Source organism: Labeo rohita, chromosome 10, assembly GCF_022985175.1.
Source record: "Labeo rohita strain BAU-BD-2019 chromosome 10, IGBB_LRoh.1.0, whole genome shotgun sequence".
In the NCBI taxonomy this organism is placed as follows: Eukaryota; Metazoa; Chordata; class Actinopteri; order Cypriniformes; family Cyprinidae; genus Labeo; species Labeo rohita.
Window position 1 is genome coordinate 5,627,807 of NC_066878.1, and position 23,317 is coordinate 5,651,123.

The 23,317-nt window shown below is 36.0% G+C and overlaps 1 protein-coding gene across 3 annotated transcripts; it reads right to left on the bottom strand.

Annotated features, from left to right (window-relative positions):
- Positions 1–110: 110 nt before the first annotated feature.
- Positions 111–21,465, bottom strand: map6a (microtubule-associated protein 6a). 3 transcript variants are annotated; one of them, XM_051121420.1, is made up of 5 exons: positions 20,418–21,465; positions 9,533–9,746; positions 7,079–7,287; positions 3,407–3,517; positions 111–617 (listed from the first exon to the last, which is right to left on the bottom strand). In XM_051121420.1, exons 1-5 carry the CDS (start codon positions 21,128–21,130, stop codon positions 488–490), a joined length of 1,377 nt encoding a protein of 458 aa, XP_050977377.1. In that variant the 5' UTR covers positions 21,131–21,465; the 3' UTR covers positions 111–487. The 3 variants fall into 3 exon arrangements, 2 of the variants coding, with proteins under 2 accessions (XP_050977377.1, XP_050977379.1); XR_007828606.1 differs by having other exon boundaries at positions 505–617; positions 1,085–3,517; XM_051121422.1 differs by lacking the exon at positions 3,407–3,517.
- Between the last annotated feature and the right edge of the window lie 1,852 nt (positions 21,466–23,317).

Consider the following 23,317-nt stretch of genomic DNA (forward strand, 5'->3'; position numbering starts at 1 on the left):
CACAACCATTGAGAATTTTTAACCAAAGTATATTATAGACTTTTTATTAAGACCCTAAAGAATCATATCAACTTGTGGAAAATGGACAACCAAAAACAACCACATAAACACTAATTTGATCACATTTATTAGACTTTAAACAGTATGTTATACTTTAAGGAAGCACTTAATAATACATATTTGCTACTTTAAATGATCATCATGGCAACACCGTATGTTTTGAGAAAGAGCATGAAACAGAAAATACATTTATAGCACCATTTCAGTTGTTGCAAACAGTCTGGGAGCGCAGGTACTTTTTGTTCATGTGTTTCTCATTGGGAAGCTCATCATTTAATCTTACTCTATGACATATAATAGCCTATATACATACAGTACTTTAATTGAACACGTCTCTCTTTCTGTCTGCAAAAATATTTTCTAAAATACTTCTCATGACTTCATTGTTCTGTCTATAGCTGCCTTCCTCTTTCTCGTGTGCTTTGCGTCAGTACTTGACATCCGGAGCGAACCGGACTACTCCCCGACGTGGTTCTGGTCGTCCCACCAGTGGTTCTCTTCCAGAGGTACCCGCGGAATAATAATCGCTGACTCGTCCGAGGCCAGACTCAGATTCTCTAAGGAGCAGCACAGTGTTATTGCCAAAGGAGGAGCGGAAGGGCGACAGAGGGAGAGAAAGAAAGAGAGAGACACAGAGACACAACATGAGGTGTTTTATCCGGTAGATAGCAGTGCGCACTAGAAGAAACGAAGCTTTGAGCACTCTGAGAACACATTTTACTCAGCATTTCTATTTATAGAAATTCTATTTTAAGTGAGACCAATGTAAGTGATAAATGATCAAGCGAATGCTTGAATATAGGCTACGTGTAATATTCAATAACATACACTAAAGACAGCCTTCTGTTTTATATTGTCAATATAGCAGCAGAAAAAGGACGTTATGAGGCACTAGGAACAGTAGTTAAATCATTTAGCTGACTGTATATACAGTTTCATTGTATTCTAACAATTATTAGGCTACATATTTAAATTCATTAAGTGGAATCCTTCGAACTGCAGCTAAACTCGATTGTCAGTTCACCTTTTAGTGCTTAATCCTGTTCCGTACACACAGTTCAGTAATTTGATTACTCGCAAGCGTAATGTTCTCCTCCATTTTCTGATACAACCGGATGTATAAATAAGCTCTTCGCTGATTGGGTTGCAACAACGTGTCAAGCAAATTTTCAGCTCGAGTTGACATTTTTTAACCTGCGCAAAGGACGCAATTGAGGCATGCTCAGAAACCGCACCATTCTCAGAAACCGCGTTGCCCAATTTGTGTTATTTGCATTGTGCAGCATAAATTAGTTTTTGGTGCGAACACACCTTTATGTGTGTGCACACCAAATGTGAAGCAAATATTCTTATTGCATTACTCACTCTAGTTTACTCAAGGGATGTTTTTGCATCACTCACGTGAATATAAACATAAAAACAATAAAAAAAAAAAACATTTTCTGATACAACCTGACGTGTCAGTAAGTTCTTTGTTGATTGGCTTGCGCGACAACACATCATGTGAATTTTCTGCTCGAGTTGAAATTTTGTGTGGAAAACGCAACTGAGGTGTATATTGTGCATTTGCACCAATCGCGGTGCCCAATTTGTACCATTCGTATCGCATGGCACAAATTCACATCTAGTCATGTCTTTGCTTTGACTTTGTATGTAATCTTCTCACATGAATAATTAACGCATATATCACGCGTCTGCGGCAAATTATGTCACCCATTTTGCATCATTTGCATCGCCCGGTGCAAATTTGTGTCTTTGCACTTACTTAATTTACTATAATTTACCTAAGGGATGTTTTTTGCAACACCCGTTAATAAAAACATAAAAACATGTATGTAATCTATTCGCCAAACTGGATGTGTCAGTAAGCTCTTTAGCGATTGGCTTGTGCGACAACACATCATGCGAATTTTCCGCTCAAGTCGAATTTTTAAACTCACACCTAAGATGCGATTGAGGTGTATATCGTGCGTTCATGGCAATTGCGTCGCCCAATTAGCGTCATTCGTATCGTACTGCGCAAATTCACTTCTTTGCATTTACTTGGTATGTAATCTCACACGAATAGTTAAATACATTTTTGGTGTGAACACACCATTATGCTGTGTGCACACCAAACGCAAAGCGAATATTCTCAACACATTACTCGCTATAATTTACTTGAGGGATGTTTTTGCAGCACTCGTTCATAAAAACGTATGTAATGTATTTGCCAAACTGGATGTGTCAGTACGCTCTTTAGTGATTGGCTTGTGCGACAACACATCATGCAAATTTTCCGCTTGAGTTGAAATTTTTGGACTTGCGCGTAAGATGCGATCGAGGTGTATATCGCGCGCTCGATGCAAATGCGTCGCCCGATTTGCGTCATTCGTATTACACGGTGCAAATTCGCTTCTTTGCATTTGCTTTGTATGTAATCTTGCACAAATAATTAAATTCGCTTTTGGTGTCAAAATGTTTTTATGATTAAATAAGCATTGTATAGGTTTATAATATTCCTTTTTATTTAAATATTGTATTTAACTACTGTATTTCAGGCACGTTTTAAAAGCAAACATGTGACACTAAATGTGTAAACTCATTTGGACCCCAATATCCTCCAGATAATTGGATGAAATATAACAGTGATCTCAGGCTGTTCAAAGGAAAAGTCCAGAAATAAAACCAGCATGAAAACAACAAGACAGACACCACTGAACAAGAATGCGATGTGCTGTTCTAAAACTAAAGAAGATTTAAATATCATCGAGTTCAATTTCATTAATCTCCTGACAAAGATGAAAAAAAAAATTAATCTAACATTTAAAGTTCACTGTAAATGGATTATTCCTGCAGTACAGAGGAGAGATTGATGCTACATTAATTTACAAGTACCACAAAAAAGATGTGACACTTCAAACTCTTCTATAGGGAGCAATGCCTTAGATGAATACATTAAGAAAAAAATCTTTTCCTTGACCTATTTTTTTTACAAGAACACAGCAACAAGCCTGTATGTGATGGCAGTCAACATTAAAACAGAACATGCATGTTTAAAAAAGAAAGACTAACAAATAAATGCTCAACGTACTCCGAAAACAACATTAACAACAGGAAACACCATGAGCAGTCAAACTCCTATTCAACCTCCTTTGGTCCAACACTTTCCATATGGAAGAGAATACGCATGGGAGCAAATCAAAAGATGAAAAACACTGAACAGATATGGTGTACTAAATTCTCAATGGGAACACTAGAGTACGAAGCACTAGCAACACTACAGTTTCTGTCAGTGAGTAATAATTGTGCTGCTGAGGTACTGATGAAGGCGGAAGAAGTTTAGCTAATCTCAGGCGAGAATTACCTTGGGTCGGGCATCGCACAGCGCCACAGGTGTTGCTTTAGTGTCTGCACCCAACCAATATCACGGATGGGCTGACAGAGCTGAATGTAGTGGTACTGTTTTAGCATAACCCTTCAAACGAACGACAAGATCACTCGTTAGCTGAACATCAGTAAGTGATTGAAGGGATAGTTCACCCAAAAATGAAAATTCTGCCATCGTTCACTCACCCTCATCTCATTCCAAACTGGTATGACTTATGTGGAAATCCAAAATTGATCGAAAATGTTTGTATTCGATAGAAAAGAAAGTCATACAAATTTGGAATGAGACAAGGGTGAGTAAACGAGAACAATTTTTGTTTTAGGGTGTACTATTCCTACTCCCAAAGCACAAAATCATTATGTAAATCAACCAATTCAATCAGTTAATCAATAAATCACATCATTAAAGCCAATCTTTATAGACTGTCACATATAGATTTTTCAAGTACTATTTGGTCCTGGAATAGGAAATTTTGCATCTTTTATTAGGCTACTTTGCACATATGAGACACTGAAAGCCGCAATATATTAGATTCACTCCAGATGCAAACATATATTTCTCAACTCTCAGCTCACAGCAATATGCACAACCTAAAAGATGCCAGAACCTATTCCAGAGCCTGTCACACACAAAATATGAGAATCGCAAAACCAAACGTAAACCATAAACATCGGAATAGTTCTCTTCCATGTGGATTCGACATATATGACAGCGACAAGAGAGACAGACAGAAGGACAGGGGAGAAACGATACAGATGCACCTACCATTGAGTCCCCAAACCCTCCCACATCTCAAACGAAATGAACCACGACACCTCTGTTTCTGCGTTTGCATTTATTAATTTCAATAAATATGAGCAAGCAAGAGAGAAATCACAATTCACATTATCACAGTTAAATCTGAGGCCCTGTCACATAACAGTTTTTTCTCTCCTTTTTCAGTATGCATGGACTATAGATAGCACCTGTGCTAAGCACACACACGCACACACACACACGCTCAATGACATGTACAACCCAGCTAGCTGCTCCTCCTCTGTCTCCCCACAATGCCTTCCCTTAATTCCCACATGATATTAACAGTAATTGAGTCACCAAAGGCTGCAAAATACAAATATAAGGCCCTCACCCTGTGGCGCAGTCAGCTTCAGAGCACAGCACTGAAAATAATGGACTCCACGTGACTGTATTCTACAGCCAGACTGAAGAAACAGATACTTTCATTCTTTACGACTTCAACATTCTGGATGTTAATTTCCACAAGTCCAAACAAGTGATTTGTTTAACATCTACATCATGTGTGGTGCACTTGGAATAGAATTTTCTTTAACTAGAGGGTCAAAAAAAAGCAAACTTTATATTATTCATTTATATATCGCCCAGCCCAGACTATCATAGCTGTTCATTACTGCTCGTTTTTAATTATAAAGGGGATAAGATCCCTTTAAATGTCTTCAATCTGGCAATAGATTACAGAAGTACTGTGCACTGATTGGTCAAACAGGACAATGTGATCACATACTTGACATACTGAAAATGGAGAAGACCTCAAGGGATGAGACCAGAGAGACAGAGAGAGGATTTGCTGAGGGGCGGTACATGATTTAAAACAAAACAAAAAACCAACGCAAAGCATGACCTTACACAATGCACTCCCATAACGCCAGCAAATGAAGACATTTAGGTACTAAAACGAATGTCATTCAGTTCCATGAACTTTCAACATCTTTGTTCCTCCATCACAAACTGACATCAATCTGATCCAGTGTCATGTCACATGCAAAGCCATGATTATGTGCTGTTACATAAAGCCAGATCAGATTATATCTAAAAAGATTTCACTGGCAACACAAAATCATCTCTGTGAATTTATCAGCATTAAACTTTAAAGGGATAGTCCACCCAGAAATTGATCATTCACTCACCCTCAAGTCTTCCAAATGTGACTTTGTTTCTTTCTTCTGTGATGTAACAATTTTTGTCCAGGTTTGGAACAGCATTTGGGTGAGTAAATGACACTTTAATTTTTAAAGTTAGATTTAAGTTTGCATTATAGCCTCACAACCTCTAAGGTCACTTGACTTAGAGATCGTGATGAGGGTTTGTATGTCAATTTTGTTACTAGATAAAAGTAAACGTCACATAAAAATGTCCTCTTGTACATGTGCATCTTGGGAAGAGGCCGTTTTGGGCCAACAAAACAAACAAAAATGACATGATCATGCAGTCGAGAGTAAACAAACAGCATTCCGATCAGACTGCATTTGACTTACCATTACATCAAGGGACACATGATAACAAACAGAACAATTAGTCAAGAATACAGGTCATGTCAGTCATTGAACAACAGGGGGGATGCAGGAGCAAAAAACAAAGAAGGAGACACTCTGGGAAAAGTCATTAATAATTAATACGTTGAATCTGCATTCACATAAAGAAGTGCTTTGATTTTAAAGCTGGCTAATCTATTGACCTTTTGAGTTCCCTCTACTTTTGGGATCCCCCATCTGTCTACCTCAGGGGCTCCCTGAGGGGGGATGGGAAGTGTGCATGTGAGACAAAAAGAAACAGTTGGGCAGAGAGGAAGATATAATGTTAAATGTTGTGTTGTGATCCTTAAAACGTCAAAACCAAACAATACGTAAACATATTTTAGTTTAATAAATTGAATTTCTACCAATTTGTTTTGCACATAAAATCACAGTGAACATTGAAATCCTATTCTATCCAAAGATAAATTTACAGTACATCCCATAATGCAATATCATGTTGCAGTAATCCAGTTAGTTGTCCAGGCAACAAAGTGGGCCGAAACAAGGCCTAATTATTGTATGACCTTGACAGATGTGTTTTTTGGAGGTACGGATGATCTATTTGGAGATATCCTGTTCCTGTTATGATTCAACCACATTTTAATGATATGGAATGTTGATCTGCGATCATAACATGTCACTTGGGCGCTCGAGGTGTCCAATCAATTAAATGACAACATAAAACAGGCAAAGCAAGCAGATTAATATAGTCTTAAAATCAAAGATGCACATTTATCAAAGATTTTCGATCAAGAAAATTGGACTTTGCAGTTTCTATATATTGCCTAATTTACATTTCAAAAGGCTTATCGGATACCAATTGGCTTCTTTGTAAAACCCTTGATAAATGAAACCCACCAGTCTGTGCATCTGATGGTACGTACATACAGAGCCAATGGCTCCATGCAAGATAGGAGCATCCACTGGCCAACCAGTAGAGTGGTTGCCATGGAAACCTCGTCGTGGAGATGAGGAGAGTGGGTGGAGCTATAGTAAATGCAAACGCTTTGATATTACTAGGCGAGATTGTGAGGCAAAAGAGGAGAAAAACATCAAATCCAACCCTGAAAATTTCGTAAAATCAGCCCACTGACCTCTCAGAGAAAAAGAGAGAGTGAGAGAAAGAGAGAAAGAGAGGTGGGGGGGTATTGGAAATATAGAGTGGAAATATAGGTGCATCAGACAGAAAAAGAAAGAGAGAGAGAGAGAGAGAGGGCAGCAATGGACAGAACAGTAAAGGAATGAGAACCTCTTATTAAATAATTTTGCAGCCTTCGTTCTGCTTTCACCCTTTCAGGAAGAGATTAAATGAGAGAAGAAGTGCAATGGTTTTTACTCTTTCGCCTCAGCCAGTTTGTTGTTGATCTCTTTACTTTTCTCCTTGTCGCCCTGCGCCGCTCTGCCCTCCGGCTGGTTCTCGGAGCTCTTCTTCTTTGAACCGCGCACCGACGTCGCCTGCTTCTCCTTGGACTTCTTCAGCGGTTTGCCAGGTGTGGCGGATGTGCTCTTTTTGGGTTTGGAGCGAGGAAGACTGGTTTTCTCCACCTGTATAAAACATAAACGACACACAAATGGTATTTCACTACCGTTATGTGACGTTATGTCAGCAGAAAAAGATATTTTAGGGGCAGAGAAAGTTCATTTAAATTTTAAACGTCAAGTTTTCTTATGGAATAAAATGTACTGACAAATCATGCACAAAAAGACAAGACACATTTACTGAAGTTGTGTTTAAACAAGTAGAGGTTTTGAAAAAAATTAGTTCACATATGAATCGCGATTCGGTCTCCAAATTTCAAAAAACAATCTTAGTTAATATAATACCAATAATACCAATATGATGTTGCCAGAACAAAACAGCAACAGCAATGGAGGAGGAAAAACAAATAAAAAAAAAAATTTTCAGCAAGGGCAAGTGTTTGGAAAAATATTATAATAATTATTCATCTTTTGTTATTATGGGAATTATTTGGAAAGGCATGCGAAATGAACAGTGCGTCACTAAAAGGACATGGTTAGCCACTCTTGCATCAAAAAGAAATTAAGGTTTTTGAGGAAAACATTCCAGGATTTTTCTCCATAGAGTGGACTTCAAGTAGGGATCGGCAGGTTAACGGTCCAAATTGCAGTTTCAATGCAGCTTCAAAGGGCTCTACATGATCCCAGCCGAGGAATAATGGTCTTATCTAGCAAAACGATCAGTCATTTTCTAAAAAAATAAAATAAATTATATACATTTAATCACAAATGCTCATCTTGCACTAGCTCTGCAATGCACGTCTACGACTTCACGCATTACATAGTCACGTTGGAAAGGTCACACGTGGTTCTTTGTCTATGTACTTCGGTTCATAAAGGTAGGGTAGGAGTAAAACTCCATCTCATTTTCTACTTCAACTTTAAATTTGTCTGACATCATTGTTTTACCTTTTTCTGTAAAGGGCGTTTTTCTTTGCACGTTCACTTTGTAAACACTGGGTTGATACTTCCAACTACGTCACGCACCTTTCCAGCATGACCAATGTAATGCGTGAAGTCGTGGATGCAGAGCTAGTGGAAGACAAGCATTTGTGGTCAAAAGTATATACATTTTTATTTTTTTTAGAAAATGACTTATCGTTTCGCTACAGAACACCCTTTTTTTTTAAAAAAAAAAAATCCAATTTGCTCATCACAATATGGCAGAAAATATCTCTGGACATCAAAGGCACCAGTCTTTTGATACAAAAACACACCAGTCTATAGTGTATATGTAGTTCTGACTCAAGAAATCAGTGTTTCTTAACTATTAACTTATTAGCCTATTAAATCAAAAATATTTTATGATTCCCATTAGGGATGTGCCCGAATCCAAATACCGTGTTAGGAAAGGAAATGACACGTACTACTGAACCCCTCAATGCTGATTATATCATTGGGTAATTATTCTGTATATAAATTGTGGGCATCAGGTTGGCGCTGTTAATATGCGTGAATATGCACTAGCTTTGCATCCAGGACTTCATGCATTACATAGTTACATTCCAACGTGACTATGTAATATGTGAAGTCATAAACATGCATTGCAGAGCTAGTGCAAGATGAGCATTTGTGGTTAAAAAGTGTTTCGTTTCACTAGATCAGACCCTTTTTCCTCAGCTGGGATCGTGTAGAGCCTTTAAAGCTGCACTGGAACTGCAGTTTGGACCTTCAACTCGCTGATTCCCATTGAAGTCCTTTATATGGAGAAAAATCCTAGAATGTTTTCCTCAAAAACCTTAATTTCTTTTTTACTGAAGAAAGAAAGACATGAACATCTTGGATGAAATGGGGAGTAAATTATCAGGAAATGAAAAAAAAAAAAAACATACTATACCTTCGCATAGTATACTGTCATAAAGTCACATAGTATACTGATCTCAAAACAAGCACTGTTAGCAAAACTACACAGTGTGTGAGAGACTATGATGACAATGTAAAGCTAGTCAGCTCAATATAATAAGACAAAGAGCTGATGCTGACTCACTAAGACACTCAAAGCTTGAGGCCAAAGTTATGTCAAACAACTCTGAAAAAGTACTGCTGAGAAAATAAAAAAAACTGTTGTTCAGTTATTTTCCAGCCACTGAGAACATAAATTGCTGACATCAAGTTACTGAACCCAATAATTGACTTCCAAGTTGAAACAAAAACACACTTGCACACATGAATGTAACTGAACATTAAAAAAAATAGAGAGAATTAAGGTCATTATCACTGCAAGAGCCAATTGCTAATCTAAATATTGTATTGTTTTTCTTAACTTTCTTACCTTACTGCTCTCTCTGTAAGGTTCATGGTACAGTGAGCGTATCCTCCTCCTCTCCAAGGCCTTGTTGCCATCTGGCTTCTGAGTAGCCTGGTAGGCCCTATAGGTGGCGCTATAGCTGGTTTCCAGATCAGTCTTCTCATCGGGAGGCTGATACTGAGACTTGGCCCTGATAAGCTTCACAGGTTTCACGTCTGTGTAGGCCTTGAACTCCGTCCTGATATCAACAAACAGATGACATCACAGTTATTAGAAAATTGTGATGTGTAATGGGTTCACCCAACACATACTAAATTTCAAAACCACATTGTACAATCTAGAAAGAGGATGATGCTGAAATATTATCCTTATTGGGATAGTTCACCCAAAAAAATCTATTATCACTAATTACTCACCCTCATGACGTTCCAGACCCATTAGGCCTTTGTTCATCTTCAGAACACAAATTAAGATATTTTTGACCAAATCTGAGAACTTTCTGACCCTGCATAGACAGCAATGCAACTGACACATTCAAGACCCAGAAAGGTAGTAAGGACATTGTTAAAATAGTACATTAGTGCTTCAACCTTCATTTTATAAAGCTACAAAAATACTTTTTGTGCGCAAAGAAACAAAAATAATGACTTTATTTAACGTCTTCTTTTCTGTGTCAGTCTTCGACGCACATTCACAAGAGTACTACGACACATGGGGTTAAACCACTGATGTCACATGGACTATTTTAACGATGTCCTTACTACCTTTCTGAGCCTTAAGCTTGGTAGTTACATTGCTATCTATGCAGGGTCAGAAAACTCTTGGATTTCATCAAAAATATCTTAATTGGGGTGTCCCATGACATGAGGGTGAGTAATTAATGACAGAATTTTAATTTTTGGGTGAACTATCCCTTTAAAGCCCATCATTAAATTACATTTTTTTCTTAAAAGAAATGCACAGATCTGTTAAAGGTCACATACTGTACACCTTTCTGGAGGTTTATTTTAGCTGTTGGTGTCCTTAAGAATATATATTTGTGGTATAAGTGCCAAAAACCACCTCAATATATTTTTACAGCTCCTCTCTTAGGAGCTCTGTTAAGAACAGGTAGATTTTGGCCCATCTAATTAATATTCATGAGCCTCTCTTCTGATTGGCCTGCTGATTTTTGAGTGACGCACGGCCAGGCCAACCTGTAGTGATGATGCACGTTATTGTGCGACTCTTCACGACGAAAAAATATGTGCAAACTGGAATGAAGCAGTGATCAGGGAGTTCCTCACCAGACTGAAGCGCAGATTGTTCGCCAGTTTAGTTTTTAAGTTTAGTGCAACGTACGCGTCACATTACACGTCACATGTCTTTATGGGACCTTTACGGGCTGTGTGTAAAGCATGCACAGATTCCGGAAAATCACTGTGTGAATGAACCACATTAAACAATTCCGGAACAAATCATGGGACACATTATCTGTGTATTTTCCGGAATTGCTGTGTAAAAGAGGCTAAAGCTGACGTGCCACTGGTTTCTCATATTAATGTTGTTCGGAAGCCTGTACAATGATGTAGTTTCCTGACATCCATCGACTGAACAGCGTTTTCTTGACTTGTTTCTGTGTGGTTGTTGTTGCTCAGCAATGGCATAGATGCGATGTTATCGGTGGGTTTGGCAAAAGGAGGGTGGGATGGTGGTTGGTGCTCGGGGTGGTGACTAAAGGCGGTGACTGAGTAGTTTGGACGTCACCTTTTTACGGAAGTCACAGCGGCTTGTGAAAAGGCACAGCTACTTTATTCAGGCTGTGTGTATTTTACTGTGGGTTGACTGTTTTGAAACTTATATGGTAGTAACATAGCCCCTAGACCTCAGTTATCATGAAAAAAGCCAGGAAATTTCAGTTTTGACAATGTGGGACCTTTAAAATGTTTAGAAAAACAATGTTTAGAAGTACACCGAAATATACTGTAGGAAATGTAACACACTGTAACATACATACGCTAGTCACAAAACTTGAATTCTAACTTTATATTGCTGTTTTTCATGCCATTTTTAATGTTCTGACAGAACAAACAATATTTAAAATTACATCAAGGCAGTACACATACGATACAAGAAAGACACAAAACAACTGTCTGGTACCGCTATATATAGACACCGCATTATAGATCGAGATTGATATACATCCTCCATAATGCAGATATTTCCCCCCATCTGCATTACAGAGAGTTTTTCCTGAGGCGGTGGCCCCTCCTTTAAGATGAGTAATGAGTCTTTATTCACTGAGGTGACACAGACAAATGGTATATACTTCATGGGTATGTGCATTGCAGATTACCCAACATGCAACTTATCCGCATTGCATCTAACACACATGCACACATACAGGCAGAACTCTCTCGGTGAGACCAGCACAAAACAGACTTTTCAGAAAAACTGTCAAAATCATGATCTGAATCATGATGTTTTGTGAGCATGTTTTAATATAAATAATGGATATTCACTGTAAAAATGTATATGACTTTTATTCATTCTCAGGACTGGAAAACAAATTTTTCTCCTTCTTTTTGATTCCGTAAGATTACAGCCTCAGAGGGGTAGGGTGTACTGATTAGGACTGACGGGACAGGAAGAGGGAGGAATGCTAGGCAGAGCAAACCATTATCATCCCATTAGATCAATTAGTTGCTTTAGTCAGTAAGAAGCAAATTAACACATTTCTGTATGAAACAGAATCAACTATTCTGACATATGATAAGACCTAAAAAAAAGCTCTGACAACATTTGATATCACATACTGTTCTAATAAAAATGAGATTAAATAACACTAGATCAAACTCCGGTACACACAGAGTAACGAAGGATTCTAAACTGAAAGGGCCTGTTATTATGTGACCAAGCTAATGAACAAAGTCATGGGACAGCATGTGGGGGAACATTAAGCTCCTCAGAGAAAATAGGGGATGTGAAAATCACGCACCACGCCAAGCGTTTTAAAGGAATATTTCAGGTCAAACCCAAGTGAATCTCTATCAACAGCAAAAATAACAGAAAACAACAGAAAATAACTCTCAGACTCTCAGGTGGTAAAAACATCAAAAACTACTTTGCTTTCAATCTTAAACTATGAAAAATCAGTAAAAACATGAATTAATTATTACATTGGAATTTTTTTAAGTATTTAGAAAATTGTATTTAATTGTGTGTTAAAGGGATAGTTCACCCAAAACATTTTAATTAATTACTCACCCTCATGTCGTTCCGAACATGAACATTTGTTCATCTTTGGAACACAAATTAAGATATTTTTGATAAAATCCAAGAGCTTTCTGACCCGGCATAGACAGCAATGCAACTGACACATTCAAGGCCCAGAAAGGTAGTAAAGACATCGTTAAAATGCGTTGTGGTACTCTTGTGAATGTGCGTCAAAGACTGACAAGGAAGAGAAGACATTGTTGAATAAAGTCGTTATTTTTGTTTTCTTTGTGCACAAAAGTATTCCCGTAGCTTTTCACTTCGAGAACAAAAATTTACAGGTAATTCATCCAGGGAAGTAACACGTAACATTTTGATTATATTTTGCTGAAATGAACAAAATGACTCGAAAAAAGATTCATTTATTTTGCTGAACGAGTCCGAGTCGGTAAAATGATCCGAACTTTCCATCACTATATTAGAGAAGCTGGAACGGAACGGATCAGTGATACTTCTTTGACACGTATGTGGATTATCTGCATGAGGGTGCCCTCTGGCATCCAGTATGAATGAAACCCATTCTATTTTGCATAAAAATTGAAAAAATAATACGTCTCTTAAAAGAAAAATTAAGCAGACATATACTAAACCACGGGAGTGTTTTGTTAATCTGTTGGAAAAAGAAAACACATTGAAGTGGCAAGATATCAGAACCGAACCGAAAACCGAGGTGCGTATTGAACCGTGGACTAAGTATTGTTGCATGCCTAGTCAGAAAGCTCTCAGATTTCATCGGAACGATGTGAGGTTCAATTACGAGGGTGAGTAATTAAAGACAGAATTTTCATTTTTTGGGTGAACTGTCCCTTTAAGGATACATTAAAAGCTAGCTAGAAAATTAGCCTAAGCAGGATCATCGTTGGAAACAAATCTGCTAGTGAACTTGTAGTGCTTTGAATTATAGGGAGGCCTCCCTTCTCTCCCAGTTGAGAACACATGGGAGCGGAAAGAAAGAAGTGAAAGTTGTTACATAAGACAACTGAAGTCCAGTCAGAATGTCTGAAACGGCAGCACAAAAGCAGCTCATAGAAGTCCAAGGCCACAGGCACCAAACACTGACAGGACAAACATGAAAGAAGAAGGGGGAGGAGTCAGAGTTTATACAGCAACACACACACATATAGAATAAGACAGACAGAGAATGAGAAAGACATAAAGACAGAGAGCGAAGGCTGTTACACACATACAATAGGACTCCCAACAATGAGCTTAGTGTGCTTATTGTAAATGAGTGCTTGGTACCAGCTGTCAAATCATTCATTTGATAAAGGGCATCAACACTGTTCTACAATGCTATTTACGCCAGCTTTTTAAAAACAGAATTAATTTAATGGAAAAGCACAGTATTTATTTAAATAAGCTCACACGTTTAATTACACGCTGTCATCAAAAGTCAGACTTGAGCATACAGTGAGACCGATACCTCTTCCTCTCCCCAGGCACTGAGCTTTTGTGAACAGCCTTGTCACTATGGTGATATGCTGGCACTAGAGAATTGTGTGGTGGGGCGCCAGAGCAGTGCATCATGGGTAGACTTGGCACGGTGAAGTAACGTGGTGTTTCGCAGAAGCATGTAAAGCTGTTTTGCTTTTTACTTGGATCCAAAAACAACATCATCCTGATTATTTTGATGTTGTCTAGACCTGTTAGATGACAACACTGCGCTTGATGCTACCAAAAATAGACGGCGTATTTAGATTAATGATGAATACTGTAAAACTGAATCATTCTGTATAGAAGTAGATGTGCAATTGCTTTAATTCTGATTTTTATTGTCCCTTCTTATTCTAGTAACAGCCTCACTGATCAATAGGTTTCCTGCACTCTGTGGTATCATCTTTCTGCTGTACCTACAGCATGACATATTTCTTCTGACATTCACTTTGAACTCCAAGTGAATCCCAATGAGATTAGCCCTGTAATACTGCCCTGTAAGGCAAAACTCTCTCTTATTTCTCTCTCTCTCTCTCTTCGCTGCTTCCTCTGTTATATTTATCGATTGCAGTCTTTGAATGGTTACAGTGCCTTCAACTACTGCACTACACAAGAAAAGGAGGAAAGGCAAAACAATGTTAATTAACTGCATTATGCTATACAATATTTGTTGTACATTGTACATAGTACAATTATTACATTTTGGTAATAATTGTATTCTGTTATAGTATTTATTAATATTTTGAATTGGCTTTTTTATTTTTATTTTTATTTTTTATTTTAATTGCAGTTAAAGTTTTAGTATTTTTTATTTTCCAATATTTATATTTAGCTTTAATATTTATTTCAGTTTTAGTTTTATCATTTTAATGTTCATTTAAGTTGTATAAGGATACACGGAAATCTAATTTTCATATTTTATTTTCTTTTATTATTTTCATTCAAGTTTTTTAAGGTTAAGTTTTCATTTAATGTTTATATATATTTTATTGCTCAGAGGTATGGTGAGCTATTTTCATTTTTCTTATTTTCCCTATTTTTCTTATTTACTATTAAAAAAACTGTGCTATTTTGGTAATAATTATATTCTATTATAGTATTTATTAATAATTTGTATTAGCTTTTACTTTTATATTTTTAGTTTTCACTTTAATTGTAGCTGAAGTTTTAGTATTTTTGGTCATTTTCCAATATTTATATTTAGCGTTAATATTTATTTCAGTTTTAGTTTTTATCATTTTAATTCTTAAACGTGTATTGCCATTATGATATTACTACTGTTCATTTAAGTTACATAAGGATACATTTTAATCTATTCATATTTTATTTTATTTTTTATTTTTATGTTCATTCACGTTTTTTAAGGTTACGTTTTTATTTAATGTTCTATATATTTTATTGTTTAGAGGTATGGTGAGCTATTTTAATATGACATAATACAGTAACATTTTTCTTATTTTCCCTACTATTAAAAAACTGCTATTTTGGTAATAATTATATTCTATTATATCATTTATTAATATTTTGAATTAGCTTTTATTTTTATATTTTTAGTTTTTTTAATTTTCATTTTAGCTAACGTTTTAGTATATTTTGTCATTTTCCAATGTTTTTATTTAGCTTTAACATTTATTTCAGTTTTAGTTTTATTATTTTAATTCTTAAACATATTATTTAGTTGGCATTAAGATATTACTAATGTTCATTTAAGTTGAATAAGGATACATTTTAATCTAATGTTCATATTTTATTTTATTTTAATGTTCATTCAAATTTTTTTAAGATTAAGTTTTCATATAATGTTTATATATATATATATATATATATTTTTTTTTTTTTTTTTTCAGAGGTATGGTGAGCTATTTTAATATTACATAATACAATTACATTTTTTAAACGTTTATATATATTTTATTGTTCATAGGTACGGTAGGCTATTTTAATATTACATAATTCATTTTTCTTGTTTTCCCTACTATTAAAAAAAAGTGCTATTTTGGTAATAATTATATTATATTATAGTGTTTATTAATATTTTGAATTAGCTTTTATTTTTTATATTTTTTAATTTTAATTTTAGTTAAAGTTTTAGTTTTTTTGTCATTTTCCAATATTTATATTTAGCTTTAATATTTATTTCCATTTTATTTTTATAATTTTAATTCTTTAAACTTATTTAGTTAGCATGACAACATTACTAATGTTCATTTAAGTTGTATAAGTAACATTTTTAATCTAATATTTATTTTTTATTTTATGATCATACAAGTTTTTAAGCTTAAGTTTACATCTAAGGTTTATATATATATATATATATTATTGTTCAGAGGTACGGTGAGTTATTTTAAAGTAAAATCAACAATTTCAAAATACAATTACATTTTTCTTATTTTCCCTACTATTAAAAGAGCTGTGCTATTTTGGTATTAATTATATTCTGTTATAGTATTTATTAATATTTTGAACTAGCTTTTAATATTTGTTTTAATTTAAATTTTAGTTAAGGTTTTAGTATTTTTTTGTCATTTTCCAATATTTATATTTTGCAATATTTATTTCAGTTTAATCTAATATTCATATTCTATTTTATTTTATGTTCATACAAGTTTTCATCTAATGTTTATATATATTTTATTGTTCAGAGGTATGGTGAACTATTTTAAAATAAAGTCAAAAAAGAAACATTATGAAACTAGAAACAACTAAATACAAAATAACTGCTAAACATTTAAACTGCAAAAATCGATCAGCATTTCCAAGAATTTGTGCCCAAAAAATATATCGTACACAGATAAAATGCAGACCACAGCATATTGATCTGCGCAGAGAGAGAGAGATAAATTAAGGAAGCAATGTCTACTCTACCGCATCTGTGAAGGCACACCTGTGATTTCTCTGGCTCAAAATAAAACACCACAGAACGCTTTTCACAGGCCTAACAGTAAGAGGATCATTTTTGATATCCAGTTTCATCAGCTTGTGTTATAAAGCTTAAGCCCTGTCACTGCTTTGTAGCATGACAAGGCAACAAAGCAAACCTCAGGACTAAGCATGAGATTAAGTCAAACTAATCCTGAGCTTTTTAGTCTAAAGATCACACTATAACAATGCATGCATGCATACTAAACTGATGACCCTGTGTTTTGTCCTCTTATGTATTTCCTCCCAGTCAAGAAGAAAAAAATCCACACAGGGAATATGAGATGATGCACCATGAGCCATTTTGAGATTAAAGTTCTCACCCACTATAATATATGCAGGTCTAAAGGGAACATTCCAACGCAATTCAGACTAAATTTAACACTTAGTGTATACAAGCATATTTATCCAAAGCAATCTGAAAATGAGAAACACCATAGGCAATTTATCATAATCGTACAGTAATACAAAAAGTCAATCTTGCTCAGCTGCACATGAGTGACTTGCAAACGCACATGAATGAGTGGGCGAATTATGGACCAATTGCCACCTGCCAATTAAACACAAATTCTCCACAATAACAATGACAGAACTCGAATCTAAAAATACGGAGAACGTTCTTTCTTTACGCATTTATTGTTCACTGTATGTAATAAAAAAGTGATTGAAAGGCAACTGAATACCAAGTAGGACCAGGAACAGCACAGCACTATACAAACTTCAGCTCCATCTGTTTTAAACATAGACAGGCGAATAAAAGCAAGTGAAAAAGCTTTATATGCTAGAGCTGGAAAATAACATTTTATCTCTGAATGTTACAAATCTGCAATTCTGCACCACTTCTACAACAAATGGATTATTAACAAATGGGAATTCCACATTGGCCTCACTTTGCCCTAAAGCTAACCCTGAAGAAAAGTAAAGCCTTTTCCAAAAACAGCTTCTACTTCAGCGCTCTCCAGCCCCCCTGCATGTCCTGCCATCTGTAGGTGTTAGTACAGCAGCATACGCAACATTTAACCCACAGCTGACCTCTTTTGTACAGCTTTTTTCACTCCACAATATACTTTCTATTTGGTACTTTACATTGATTTCAAACGTTTCCATACTTGTCTAGTGATTTTATATCTATAAACCCCCTACCTAATCCATTTTTCCTTTTTTGAGATATTATTTAGTATTATTTCAAGAGCACTATGGCTTGATTTAGGTTTTACTATCATTGTGGGGGCATCTGTCTCCTCTATACACATATTGATGCACAGATCTATAACACACTGTTGTTTAATGTTGCGTCTAGTGTTGGCAAGCTGTTTTGCTTTGTCTTTCCGCCACAATCTTAGAGTAAAAACCAACTATTTTACAAGGTGACAATTCATATGAATTTGTATAATAAATAAGCATGAATCCATCCTAGAACTGAAAGTGCAAGCAGATCGTACAAATGAGATTGTACAAATTCAAATGAATTAGCCACCAATTTGCCAAAACTTAAAATAGTTTAGAACTGCCATGCTGGTTTTTCCCAGCAGGCACGCAGCATCATAATACATTGATATTTGGTTGCATTTCAGTTGTGACGTCAGGTAAGAAAAAATTAAATGTCACTTCAACGTCTTTTGTTAAGTTAAAGGATTAGTTCACCCAAAATGCCCTTTGTTCGTCTTCGGAACACAAATTAAGATATTTTTGATGAAGTCCGTGCTTTCTGACCTTGCATAGACAGCAAGGGTCCTACCACAGTTAAGATCTGGAAAGGTACCAAGGAAGAACATCGACAAAATAGTCAACATGCAACATCAGTGGTTCAACCGTAATTTTATAAAGCTACTTTTTGTACAAAACAATGAATTGTTTATTCAACAATTCTTCTCCTCTTTGTCACCCTAGCGCCATTTCGAAGAGTATCACAAACACTTTGATACTGTCATATTTTGGGCTGTACTAATTGATCGGACCGGGAAAAACATTTGGAGTACTATAGACAGCCAAAAGTTATAACAAATCATGGAGAAGAGTGCAAAAAACTGAGGAACAAAAGGCATTTGTGGTTGGCCAAACTAAACCAGGATTTCCACGGCAAGAATCTTGACAGCATTCATCGTTCATTATCATTTCCATTCAGGTAGGTGAAATATTAGGCTAATATCTTAATTAATACTGCTCATACGTAACATTACCACCTATTAACTTTAGTTTGCCAAAATATTGTGCCCTTTCCTGCTTATTACGTCCTTCTCTATATGATTTAGCATCTTCCACACATTTTTTCTGTGCTTTAGACAGCATAAATGAGCAGAACAACATATTCAGTAATACATTAACCATGCAATCAATGCTGTTGTTCTGGGTAACTGACCAAACCCTCTATGGAGGTTCAGAGAGCTCTCGGATTTCATAAAAAAAATCTTAATTTGTGTTCCGAAAATAAACGAAGGTTTTACGGGTTTGGAACAACATGTGGGTGAGTAATTAATGACAGAATTTTCATTTTTGTGTGAACTATTTAATTTGATGTCCAATACAGACATCATGTTTTTAGCTTATGTAACCAAAATTTAACGTTAATTCAACGTCAAATACTGACATCAACCCAATTTTCATTCTCAACCAAAATGCAACGTCTGTCCGACGTCAACCTGACGCTATATTGACGTGTGGCGCCTGCTGGGTTCCCTTTGGTCCCAAAATCAAGCCACTGAATCACGGTACAAAAGTGGTTCTCAACCTTTTTGACTCCTCACTGTCAATAACAATGTTCAACATCCCATCAAGATACTTCTGGTACTTCTACTCAAATGACAAAGTCACTCTATTTCAAACTTTTTTCTTTACAGAAACTAGGATCAGTTTCAGTATACTAAAATAAATCATTATAATGATTATATTATAATATATAACAATTTAAATCATTACACAAACGTAAAATTCATAATTTCAGATGTCTGAGTGAATGAAAATATATAAATATTTTTACTTACAAATAGCAATATTTAAGCATTGGCATATCTAGAAAATTACATTTCCATGAATTGCATAATCATTCCATGACACTTTTAAAATTATGTTTCCTTATGAATACAAGCTTTCCAATGCTGTGGGAATCCTGGTTCCTAAATAAAGTGATGTTGTTGATGGGGCGAATTAAAATACAATTTGAATAAGATTATTTTAATAACCGTTTTGTCTTATTTTAAATCTTTTTACTCATCTTGAGTCCCCCCTTGAAGTTTGCTGAGGCCCCCAAGTGGGATGAGATCCTCTACTGTACAATCATCCATTGATAATCAATCAGCCATACCTGTAGGAGCTGCCAGAGCCGACTTCTTGTTTAATCTGCCGGTTGAGAGCATCCACAGCTGCCCTCCCTTTACCCTCTGTAGTGGTGGCATCCCCTGCGCTCTGCCCGTCCACCTTCACGCCAGCTTTGTTTTCAGAAACCACGGTGGCTTTCTTGGCTTGCCTCTTTTTCCTTTCACTAGACAGGATCTCCTTCTCCTGCACCTTGTCAGCAATCTCACTCTTTTCCACTCCAGTGTCCATCATCTCTAAAGTGTGTTTGGATCTGTCAGGGATGCGGTCGCTGCCCGCTGAGATGGTTGGAGAGGGTTTGGGGATCCAAGGATGATCTCCCTTCTTTGGGATTGGCCAGGGTTTGAAGTCCTTCTGATACTGGGTCTCGTTGTTAAAAGGAACCTCGGGGCCATGGTACTCGTTCTTGGGCTTGCAGCTGGGCTCCGGACGAACTTTCCAGTGTTTAAAGTCCTGGCGCATCACAGATCCTAAGACGTTCTCCTCCTGGGCTGGAGGTGCTTTGGTCACCGCGTCGTGGTCGTTCTGAAGCGGCTGCGTTTCTATGGCGACCTTCGGCGCGGGCTGCTGCAGGTGAAGATGCTGCATTTCGGACACGTCCGAGTACTTGGTGAAAACCAACGGCACCGCAATGTCGGCCTTGTCCAGCTGGTTCCAGAACCGAGCCATACAGCAGGCTCTGGAGATACAGGGCCATGCCATGATGGTTTGCCAACGTCTTACCTTGACTTACGCCAATCTCTTCTTTTCCTCAAAGCTGTTTTGTATTCAGTTTGTGGAACTAAACGCGTTCGTGAGCCTCGCCGGAGGAGCGCAAAATGTCCGATTCGCAATGTTTTTCCTTTAAAACGATGCTGTCAAAGATGACAGGATATAAATCCACTGTAAGAGAGGCATTACGGGTTCTTGAGGGGGTTTTACCAGTGAAATATTTTTGGTTTAGCTCCGTCCTGATCCCCTTGCGCTCGTTGGAATACGAGAATTTGTTAAGACACAGCAGCCCCTCCCGTGCGCCTCCTCCGCTCAGCATCCGTCGAGAGGAGCTGAATCACCTGCCACTGTCATCATCACGCAACGTCTGCAGTGGGTGGAGTCGCGCTCGAATCCCCGCCCACTAAAGTAGAGTCCTGCAGGATATCGCTGCTGGAAATCAGGAGGGATGCTCAAAATAGTTCAAACTTGCTGATAATGAAAATCAATGGGGTTGTGATATCTGGTTGGCATATGGGAGAAATAAATCAGCAGGGGTCGCAAATTTGAAAGGTAGTTATAAAGGGAAAATTCTAAAAAGTAAAGCTCACTCTTGTGGAAGATGGTTGATTATGGTTATAGAAAATGAAAATAATATTTTAATTTTGGGGAACATTTATGGGGACAATTATACTCTACAAAACAGGTTGTTATTACAAAATTTTAGAGAAGAAATTGTTAAATTCTTTAAAATATACCCAAGTGCCCAGTTGATTTTAGGTGGTGATTGGAACACTATAAACAATCCTTTTTTGGATTGTTTTTTCTCTTCGTCCCAATATACTGATATATTTAATTTATGTTCCCAATTAAACTGTCGGGATGAATGGAGGCACAGAAATCCTGATAAGATAGACTTTACTTGGGGTAATAAGGATAGATCTACACAATCTAGAATTTACTTTTGGTTAACATCTGAGGAACTTGGAAATCAAATTCAGGAGACAGACGCCTTCAGTCTTCAGTGACCATAAAATGATCCATATAGTTATCAACTTTTTTAATACAAGAATTCGAGGATCTAATTTCAACTACTGGAAATTAAACAATTCCCTTCTTGAAGATGTTCAATTTAAGGATCAAGTTAAAAGTGTGATAAAGAGATGTTATAGTAATGCTAAAATATCAGGATTATATGGAACAAATTGGGAAACTATGAAATATGAAATTAGAAAAACTCCAATCTCAAGAAGTAAAGAAATAGCCAAAGCCAAAAGAAACAAAGAAAATATTTTAATTCAAAACATAATGGATATATATGACAAACAAATAGAAAGTGAACAAGATAAAATTCTTTTAATAAACTTACAATTGGAATTAGAACAAATCTATGAATATAAAGCTAAGGGTGCGTTTATAAGATCAAGTGGTTAGAAAAAGGTGAATCAAATTCTAAGTATTTTTTCAGTCTTGAAAGAAAAAAATGGAGATTATTCCTCTTTAAAGAAACTTAAGATTAATGATTCTCTTATAGCAGACCCAAAATTAATATCTAATTTTGTCATCAAGTTTTATGAAAAGTTATATTCAGAAAATAATAATATAGGTAATGCTGGTCTTTTTCTAGATTCACTTAAAAATGCAAAATGTATAGATCAACATTCTACTTATCAAGACATAACTCTTGAAGAAATTTATAAAGGTATAGAGAAGCTTAAAAATAAGAAAGCACCAGGTAATGATGGGCTGACCTGTGAATTTAATAAAGAATTCAAAGAAGATATCTCAGAGTTTCTTTTTATACGTCTTCAAAGAAATTTTGCAGAATGAAGTAATGTTGCCAGCTATGTTACAGGGATTGATTACATTGATTCCTAAGCCAGGTAAAGACCTACTAAATATAGAAAATTGGAGGCCAATAACTCTAATCAATAATGACACTAAATAACTTTTACATATATTTCGATTAAAGTTAGTTTTAAATGAAGTTATAGATGATTGCCAATCTGGCTTCTTACGTGGTAGATATATTGGCAATAATATTCGATTAATATTAGATTTGATTGACTACAATTTTCTTTTAAATGATGACAGTTAAATTTTTTATAGATTATTATAAAGCATTCGATACTGTGAACCATAATTTTTTATTTAAAGTTTTTGATTTTTTTGGTTTCAGCAACAACTTTATCCGTGCAG

Coding starts and splice junctions, on each gene's coding strand:
- map6a (XM_051121420.1), bottom strand. CDS start 21,130: ATGGCATGGCCCTGTATCTCCAGAGCCTGCTGTATGGCTCGGTTCTGG. Junction 9,747..20,417: donor GGCTCTGGCAGCTCCTACAG/GTATGGCTGATT, acceptor TGTTGATATCAG/GACGGAGTTCAAGGCCTACA. Junction 3,518..7,078: donor AAACTGGCTGAGGCGAAAGA/GTAAAAACCATT, acceptor GTTCGTTTGAAG/GGTTATGCTAAAACAGTACC.